The 10638-nt window shown below is 35.5% G+C and overlaps 1 protein-coding gene across 1 annotated transcript; it reads right to left on the bottom strand.

Moving 5' to 3' along the window:
• Positions 1-4194: 4194 nt before the first annotated feature.
• Positions 4195-10031, bottom strand: zf(c2h2)-22 (zinc finger protein). The gene is given in 4 exon segments (NM_001078396.1): positions 4195-6232; positions 7041-7164; positions 8495-9155; positions 9877-10031. Coding segments are annotated over 4 exon segments (939 nt in total). The 5' UTR covers positions 9979-10031; the 3' UTR covers positions 4195-6180.
• Positions 10032-10638: the final 607 nt, after the last annotated feature.

The raw sequence follows: 10638 nt of genomic DNA, 5'->3' as shown, positions 1-10638 counted from the left end.
TCTGAGTAAGCTTATATTCACATATTGGTTTAGCATAAAACAGATTTATCCTGTCCTACATGCAGTGTTTACTGTAATATACTGTTATATACGAATGCTCATAATACATCCTCCATTTCGTGATCGTGTTATAACAATTAAACAACGCTCTTTTAGAGCCGTATGGATACGGTATTTCTGTGGATATTTTTTACTGCCATAAAGGGCGGTAAAAGAGAATAAACATGTCCCATCTTACTACAACCAAGGATATTTAATCTGTTACGCCATTTTATTCGTTTTTAATATTTGTTTTACCCACAGCTTTATTTCGCGTCCCCCGCTTTGTCGCGTCTGCATTTTCCTTCTTTTATTACGTCACTATGCGCGATTATTACCCGAATAAAAGCCACAAAACCCATTGTTGTATTTAAATGTTTAAAATTTTAACCAAAGATGCCAGAAATGCCAAACAGCAGAAGATGCCGTATACTGTAAGTGAACAAGCCACCGATTAATTTGCGGGGATTAGTTTTGATTGACAGCTACATAATATCTGCTACATAGGGTTTGTTTATCATCGAGCAGCAGACCACTTTCGTAAGCTATTGTCCAGGCAGTATGTTTACATACAACAAAATTCCGGCCTTAATTTTAGGACATTTTGCTTATTTTTTACCGTTTTCAAGCTAAATTTTACAAATTCTTACAAATATTAATTATTTTTTTTGCATGGTTTGTCATATTTTATGTTTTATGTCCAAATTTTTGGTTTAAAATGTTTTATAGCGTTGATTTTATGCCTCGCGTGTGTTTACGCAGCTGTGTGGTAGGAATACTTCATTATAAGCTTACAGATCATCCGTAATGCGTTTAGGATTTGATAAAAAAAAGCAAATACAAATTAACTCGATTGCCAGATTTGAAATCGGAATAAATTAAGACGACATGCGAGATTAAGTTTACGCTTCGCAGTCGTTGCTTGTAACGGATACAAGGTAAGATTAATCCTCCCCGTGTACAGCATGCCAATTATAAGATTTCTATGCTTTGAGTATTATGTTGTTAAAATATCAAGGAATGTTTTTTATATTGCTAATCCGCGTAATCCGAGCTCGCTAGGGGGCGTAGAAGGGCGGATGTCTGGATTAGGCGGTGACGTCACTTGTACCAAAGTAGTTGTAAGAAAAGTTAATCGGATCAGGATGAGGGATCATCCCAAAGTAAAGATTAGTGTTAACTGTTGCGAACTTCCCGGAAGAAGATCACAATGTCGATTATGCGCGATTGTGACGTCACCGAAGGGGCTGTGACGTCGGGCGTGTCGATTGTGACGTAGTAAACCACAAAATGTCACGTAAGGAAATAATCTAATGTTAAAATTTTGAAAATGTCAAAATTTGTTTATTTTCTTTAATTTTTAATTTGTAACTTTTCTGTGCACCTTTGGAAACATAAAATATAGTCTCACTATATTTTAAAGTAAAAATCGAGCTCAATGTGGTTATAAAATAATCCCAAATATTGAATATAGGTAAAATAAGACTCAGTTTAAACGTAACATTCGTGATGCTGTATAACGCGGGTCGTGATTGGAGCGAAAAATCTTAGAAAAACTAAAAATCATTTTCGTTTGTTGGTTTTGGCAAGAGCTTTGCTTTTCGCCACTCTTAAAGCTTGTGCATAAATAATGCAAATGGCGCTCATTTTCGTTAAAATATTAAAGTTGAAAAGCCTAGATATAGAGATAACAGTCCTAGAAAGCTCCATTTCATGCGAGCTATTGTCGCGTTAAACTTCGCCCTGAAACCGTGGATAAAGCGGCGATTTTCACACCTTCTGCGATCGATTAAGGGAGTCAAATTCCGCGGTATCTGGAGCTGCATCTCCCCGCAGGCGACCACTTTTCTACCCGATGTACCGAATGGGTTATCAGGTGACGCATCTGCTTTACTATCGAAATAATCGGCCCACGACGTAGTTAGAGATCGCACTTAAACGACCAACAGGTGTTGCCAGCTTTAAACGTTTACCCAACGACAGTGGGACTCGAACCCGCAACCCCACAGCTTCAGTTAATTACCCAACAAATGACAAACCTTTTTTGAATCAACAAAACATTTGTGACATCTTACAGTTTTTTTGGGGGGGGAATCAGAAGCCAATAGCATTCAGTGTTCGATCAGTTACGAGGGGCCTCGAACTCACAACCCCTCGATAATTTAATTAATTCCACGAAGTACAGAAAACCCACATTTTTTAGTTCCTTATATATCATACATATACTTGTTGAACAGGTGTTCCATATTAGTTTATATATACGATATATTGTGTAAAATACGATCCCGCGGTAGCGGTTATAGGTTGCTTGTATCATTTGCAAACAGATAAAACGATTAGATAATTTACGAGACAGTAAAAGGCCGATTATAAAACACCCGAGTTGCTTATTTGAATCTTAGGCGTATGAAACAAAACACCAGCGTTATAACGATTGTCTTGGCCCGCCATGCAAGGATAAAAAGTTACATTCATTCACTTATTCGTTCATTTATTCATACATGTCAATGACTTGAGAAACGTTCATCTATTGCTTCGTATATAGGTTTATGAAACAAAACACCCGTGTTATACCTACTGTCGTTGCCCCACCACGCGAGGATAGTCTACATTCATTCATGTAAGTGCCTTAAAAACTTTAAATGACCATAGCCCAACAAAGTTCATTATAGCGCGATGTCGTGCTTGTTCTATACATCATACTTTAGCCATTGGTGTAAATGCATTGCGAGTCGGACGTTGATGCGTGAAGATGGTTAAAGATAAGATCTTTCAATCCCTTCAACCCGTCAGCGTAAGATAAGATCGTTCTACCCTACCAGAAGTACACACTTAGGACCTCAAGTCGTGAAATTGCTCTTGAATTGCTGACTACTCCACACCTGCCTACTAATCGGGGAGTTACCCTAATACGCGAACTATGACGTACATTAACAGAGTAGAACTCTAATATTAGAATAAGTCCCTGGTGGAAAAATATTTAGCAGTAATGAGCGATTTAGGTTCATTTCTAACGTGTAGTTCATGTGTATGCTATTACCTATCTCAGCCCCACGAATCACACCTCTTTTTAGATAATAAAATACACAGCACGTACCGTTTATGTTACAATTGTCTTCGGTCCTTGAAGGGGCTGTACTAAGGTTGAGTTTAGTCTTTTTGTCCATCTCTGCAGTATAGGTAACAAGGTAATCTGAAAATTAAAAATCGTTACAATTCTATCTTTTTAACTTAACATTTAACCAACCGTTTGTTTGCTGAAAACACAAGGAAATACCCAGAGAGTATGACGTCACTCAGTGCCCGTGACGTAACACCGATTTCCAGGACGTCACGAACGTAGATAAACCTCAAAGTTCGGTGGTTCTTAGTTTTCACCTGAAAGTCCCTTGTGCGGGAATCGAACCCGGGACCTCCAAGTTACTTAACGCTCTCACCGCGTGAAGGTGACCACCAAGAGAGCATATGACGTAGGGTGGGGTAAGATGGTTCATGTTTGGGCCGGCTTGGTAAGATGGCCCAGATATTTAGACATAATTGTAAACGTTTAAAATGGCGTTGTTAATTGTTAAAAACACTATTGGGAAATGTGAGATTTAGGTGCTAACTGCATCCCATCTTACCCCGCAGTAATATATAAACAACAACAATGACAATAAAAATGTGCAAAATGCACAGCTTGCAAGCGACGTCTAGCGGTTGTAAAATATTACGTGGTTGACAGACATAGTGTGCTCATAATACAGTGCGGCTCACTAGCGTTGGCTAGCGGTTATGTGAAAACAATATAATAAACGTTAAGCGTCGCAGCGTTATGGCATTAATTGAAAGAGTGAAACTCATTTCTCCTCACATAGCGGGAAACGACAGTTGTTATAACAAGGGTGTTATGTTTCATACACTTCGTGCCCGCTTACAAGTTACCATGTATGTAACTTTGTGGTTAACTGTGTAAAAACATTGTAATGAAAGTTAAGTGAGTGACGTAATGTAGGATTTATGACATTGTGACGTGGGGTGACGTAATAATGTACACTGGTGCAGACATGACAGTGAGATTGGCTACATATTAATTATTAATTTAAACAAACCTAATAAAAGTGCGCTATTTATAGGGGTATAACCAAATATTGACACACACACATATTTGTCTAAATTTGCGTCAAAATTATTTCAATTTACGCATTGTATCGTTAATGGAACAATTTAACACAAAAAATGATTTAAAATTAGGACAAAAATAACTTTTAACAAACATTTTTCTTTAAAGGAACAAATTAAAAAAAAAAAACAACCGCTAGATGGCGCGAGCGAGCGCAATATTTTGAACAGGATTTGAAATCATAATAATTTCCTGCGTTCTGTGACGTAACTTCCTACGTGCCCAACCAAAGTATTTATAACGCCAAGTAGTGCGACCAATCACGACCAATGAAGAGTACAATTCTCACTACACCATATAAGGTAATGAAGAAAGTGCCCACATAAAACTGTGCAGATATGAAGAGAAATTTGCAACGGTAGTTTTGTATTGCGCACCTTATGATCACGGCTTACAATTCATTAGCATTATCACAGTTAGTAAATAATATGCATTATGCTTCACATAGGCACCAAACTTTAGGAAATGCAAGGGAGGCTAAAAAGGACAAATTTAAAAACAAATTTGGTTGCAATGTTTTTTGCTTAATGTGGAAAATTTTGGGGGTTGACCTGCCCACCTTGCCACCCCAAGTTTGGCGCCTATGGTATGTTATACAACACATGCATTGAAACCCCTTAACATTAGACACGTAAATAGAAAATAAATTTGTAACGTGTCATAATAGCAGTAATTGTGATGCGGCATAAAAGTAGCAACTGCAAAATGATGTCATAATAGGATTTGTTGATTAATTGTTACACAGGTTATTGCTGCGATTTGATTGGGTAAAAACAGCCTCATTATTACGCAACAATGGGAATCAAGTAATCACAAAGCTGATAGTGATGTCATAATGGACATTACTGCATCATGGGCTTCAAAGAAATAGAAAGGAAATAATAAAACAGAGTTGCAAACATTGTGAAACAAGTTAGCGCAACAACAAGATATATTTAATTTTTGTAAATTTTTTAAAATGAAAAATAAAAAAAATATAATTTTTTCGGACTTCTGAAAAATGTTTCAAAAATTTATTGATTCCGTTTTAAACTGTCTATAATTGGTGACTAATTAACCATGACCAATCGATTTGCAAAAGGGAAGATATAAAATGCGGGAATGCGAGTTTTTTAACTGATGTACTAAAATATGTGCAAAACCATTCATTAAACATTGGGCAGCATCATTGGGCATTTTGTGAAAAAAAAGCACTTTTTCTATTCATTAAAAAATGCATAGAGACTTTGCCCTCAGCCCCTTACACAGTATATTAGTGAAAAAAGCAAGTTAATGCAACTATTACTTGAAAAATGCGCGAAAATATAAACTGGAACTGAAACGAATGATATTGAATATGATTTAAAATAAAACACGATAATGATAATAATAATAATGGTTAGTCAATACATCCAGGGGCAGCAAAGGATACATTTTAAGTTCGGTATTTTTTCAAAGGATTTTTCAATTATATATATATTTTTTTAAATTCAGTTAATTTTTAGTGCTAAATTGTTGAAATGTTTAAATGTATGGCGTAGAATTTGTGCATATTTTTTAGAAACTCAGTTAATTTTAATGTTTAGTTTAAGAATCGGTGAGATTTTAGATGTTTTTCTATATATGGTGTGGAATTTGCGCCGATATAGCGCTGTTATTTAATCACGTAGTGTTAGATAAATGATGGGGGAGCCATACAGACATCTTGTAATGAGTCTGGTGGGTGGGGAGAAATTCTCGCCTGGTATTTCACTCCCCAACGCTATTCTATATTCTTTACCACACTCCCTCAATTTGTTGAGATATTTCAATAATAGGACTTGTTGTTGGTGGTATCGACGGTAATACTGGTGTAATGTCCGAAAAAAGTCGCCGCAGTGGCCACAAGAGGCGGCAGTGAGCTTCACACAGTGAAATCGCATGCATAGCATACCCACCACAAGGGGGGGACAAAGATGAACATAGAAATCTTCAGGCACGGCGCTGGTTTTATAATATTTCTATGCGTGTCTCTTCATATGCAGAGCGAGGTGGTCGGAGCGAGAAAAACATCTGGAGAATATTTAACGTTGGTTTATGAAGTATTTATATTGGGTGGTACTGTAATAGGACTAGATGTTGTATTATACTGCAATATCCATGGGTGTTTAGGGTAATGGGCTAACTTTGGACTGAATTGTAAGATGCCATGTCACATTACAATTAATTCACATTTGCAAGAAACGTTATTTATAAACAAACTTTTGGTTTAAACTTTAAACGCAATGGTTTTTAAACAACAGCAGGTATGAGGGGTATGAATACACCATGTATGTCTGGTCAGGTGTATAAGAAGACACCCATGTTATAACTTGACAGTGAGCATGAGGTGTATGAATACATCATGTGTGTCTGGTGTATAAGAAGACACCCATGTTATAACTTGACAGTGAGCATGAGGTGTATGAATACATCATGTGTGTCTGGTGTATAAGAAGACACCCATGTTATAACTTGACAGTGGGCATGAGGTGTATGAATACACCATGTGTGTCTGGTGTATAAGAAAACATCCATGTTATAACTTGACAGTGGGCATGAGGTGTATGAATACACCATGTATGTCTGGTGTATAAGAAGACAGCCATGTTATAACTCAACAGTGAGCATGAGGTGTATAAATAGTAAATACACCATGTGTGTCTGGTGTATAAGAAGACACCCATGTTATAACTTGACAGTGAGCATGAGGTGTATGAATACACAATGTCTGTCTGGTGTATAAGAAGACACCCATGTTATAACTTGACAGTGAGCATGAGGTGTATAAAGCCACTATGATTAAAGTTTGAAATCCCAAACTTGCCCACAAAGCACGTACCTGTCACATTGTCCACATTTGAATGGTTTGGCACCCGTATGCTTTCTATAATGTCGCGTCAATTCATCACTTCTCGCGAACCTCCATTCACAACCTTCCCAATTACATTTGTACGGCTTCTCACCTGCAAGAGGAAGCAATGGTTTATTTACAAACCAATGACAGTGATGCCAGATATATTTACAAAAAGGTTCCAGTGTTGCCAGATATATTTTCAAAAAGTTTTCTGTTGGTTTAAATATATTTTTTAATTTATTTCAGAATGCCAATATTTCTTTTAGAATTTTTTATAATTTCTAACTTTATAATTTTAATTACAAATATATAGATCTGTTTTAATTGCCTTTCCAATTAATTAAAACAATATAGGAGAAAAAGGATGTAGCTTTCTAAAACAATGATGCAATAAATGAAACATAGTGAATGATAAATAATTAATATACAACCACAGATTTTCCCAGCCATTATAAACTGTTATAGTGGATCCCATGCATTGACATTTAGTTTAGCATGAAAATGGCACTTTACTTAATGTATGGCTACATAAATGTCACTGCTGTTTACAGAAATTGTTGGGAAAAAATGTAAGCAGCTTACTTTTACATGTTGTTATAAAACAATATTACATACTTTGAATTGTAAATGTCAGAAGGTAGATATTAGGACTTGAAAATTAAAGTTTGCAACATACTAATACTAAGACATGACTTTATTTTGACATATAAATTACTAACAGTAGAGTTAAGGGTAGCATAACACCAAGGAGTTATAACAATAATGTGGCAAGTAAATGTTGACAGTATGTCAGTGCATGATATTATGTCCGGACTACCGGTATATGACGTAACATAACACATACTCATATATATAGCAGACACAGGAACTCAGCACGAATGATTATCATTACTCATAGGATGGCAATTATTAAACATTACACGACTGTATTGTTTAGAAATAGGATAATATCAAAAATTTGATACAAAAACTATATTATATTTAATATATATATTTAAGGAAAATGGTAATATAAAGGTATTATACAATCCTATAGTTTATAAAAATGAATTTTACTAATTGTATGTTTGCTACGCATAAGTGTAATTGCTGGCTATCTTTTAAACACCACTTTCTGACATGAATATGTAAAAAATGCAGATACTACTCTGATTGGTTAAGTGCAAAAACCTGCATTGCTAGACAAAAAATTAAGCTTGTATCTGGCTATCTGTATGTTAATAAATGCATAATGTGCATTTTAAATATCAAAAGGGGACACAAAAAGTAAACACAATGTACATTACATATGCAAATACTGCTCAAAGTTGAGATAGATAATTTAAGTGGTTTGACGACATAGATAATTTAAGTGGTTTGACGTTTGTAAAGTTATGGCAAACCAAGTGGTATTTACCACTATAGTTAAAATAGGAACCGCAATATGGAATGATATTTACCAGTATGAGTTCTTTGATGAGCCTTGAGGTGTGAACTTTTGGTGTAGACTTTCCTACAGTTGGGATAATCGCATCTATGAATTCGTTTCTTGCAATTATCTGAATCCTCTCCGCTTTGTGACTTTACTCTGATACTGCTGTCGATGGATTTTATACCGATGCGATTTCGGCGCTGTGTAGCGCCACCTGACGCTACACGTTGCGCAACTTGTGCGGTAAACGCACTCAAATCGACTTCGGAAAATGTTAAGGTCTGGTTAGAGTCCATCTTTTTCTCTATAAATTTATCCCCAAAGCCGCATAAAGAGAGTTCAAACTCTGGGCTTGAGGGTGGCGTCAGCCCCAATGCAAGAGTGGAAGCTTTTAACACTTTCAAGGCATCTTTTAATGGATCTGATAAACCAACACCAGGAACAGGGCTGACTTCACCAGAAGACATATCCCAGGAGGACATTGACCCAACGCCCGATGATGAGTTCCTAACCAATCCACAACATTTCCTTGCAGTTTGTATATCTTCAACACTTAAACCTGGACCCCCTTTAACCCCAGGGGGTACAAGGAACTTGCTCCAGGGGTTAATACCATCTTTACCAGAATGCAAAGGGGTCTGGTAGTTCAATGGTTCGGACTGTAGATACCTCTCCATTTGAAAACGTGTCTGAAAAATTAAGTACAAATTTATTTTTTGTATTATTATTTTCACCTGAAAAAATTTATAAAAAATAACTTTTGACATCACTGAACGGTTTTAGATTTACAAATGAAACTTTTAAAATCGTACCATAAATATGGGTTGTTAACTTGTTATATTGGCATCAAAACTGACTGTAAAATATGTGTTTTATGCAGCTACAAATAACATAATTAGGACTCTAATGAACAGATGTTTTTAACAATGAAGTATAAATTATGACCTCATAATAAGCCTTCTTCCAGCTTTTACGACAAACAATAAACTCATAAATATCCCAATAGCTCAGCATGTGTTAACAAATAAAAGTTTGGAACAAACAGTCTGCAAACCAACTCTATGCAAATAACTTTAAAATATTGTTCATGTAATAGACACATTTATTGGTTGCAAAACAACTTTCAAATATCTGAGCTATTTAGGATAAAGAAACTCTAGTATTTTACACCAAAATACACTGTTTTTAAATCTTTTTAAACTGTTTTTAATGTTTTTGAGAAATATATGTATAAAACGAAACTAGACGAGAAACACTCACAAAATAGCTTAATTAGACAGGATATACATTATGCCTAATAGCAATAGTTTATGCATTAAAAAGGTATTCAAAAAAGTTATAAATTGAAAAAAATCCATTATGGAAAACCCTAGTCACAAATTGACAAAATCCATCTTATAATTAACTTACTTGTTGCCAGTTTTCCTCCAAGCTCGGCAAAGCTGAGAAATATCCTGTGTCGTGGATTATCTGAAGCTCATTAAATATATTTCCACAAGGTAAGATATCCATGTTGTATGTTGGCACTCTTTCAATGAGTGGAAGTCACTCAAGTTACTACCTTTCTATGAACACAAAGTAAAACATATAATGTTAAACAAATATATTTCAATACTTGCAAACTATATAACATTTTTCTATTCTATATGGATAAGGTCCTACAGTGAGGTACGCTATGGGACCTGGGATCTGGTCCACAGTTCGTCAATTACTCCAATATCCTTTCTATAATGCAAAGAACAACACTAATGTTAAAAATACTTTCACTTTGCAACCAAGTTCAAACATAAGAATTTTCTATTCTATACGAGTGAGATCCTACAGTAAAAGGACCTGGAATTTAGGGTACATATATCAAATACAACAACATAAAGCATTTGTTAGACCTATTTTACAACTGCTTATGAACTTAAAATAAAAGAACCTTGCCAATTCGACATCTAAAACAAACAATATTCAATAGAATAAACTGTTTACAGCTATGCAAAGTTTGTATATGCTAGAGGCTACTGTCAGACTATGTATGACTAATTGGTAAACAAACTTATGTAAAATACAGCAAGTCCTAAAACGTAAACAACAGCTTAGTGCTACAATAGCCTAAACATTTTGGCACTAAACTGCTAATAGCTAGCAAAACTAACTAGCTCACACTGTAATGGCAATGCATGG

Source organism: Ciona intestinalis, chromosome 13 (assembly GCF_000224145.3).
Source record: "Ciona intestinalis chromosome 13, KH, whole genome shotgun sequence".
NCBI classification, from domain to species: Eukaryota; Metazoa; Chordata; class Ascidiacea; order Phlebobranchia; family Cionidae; genus Ciona; species Ciona intestinalis.
This window is presented reverse-complemented; position numbering and strand designations above follow the sequence as displayed.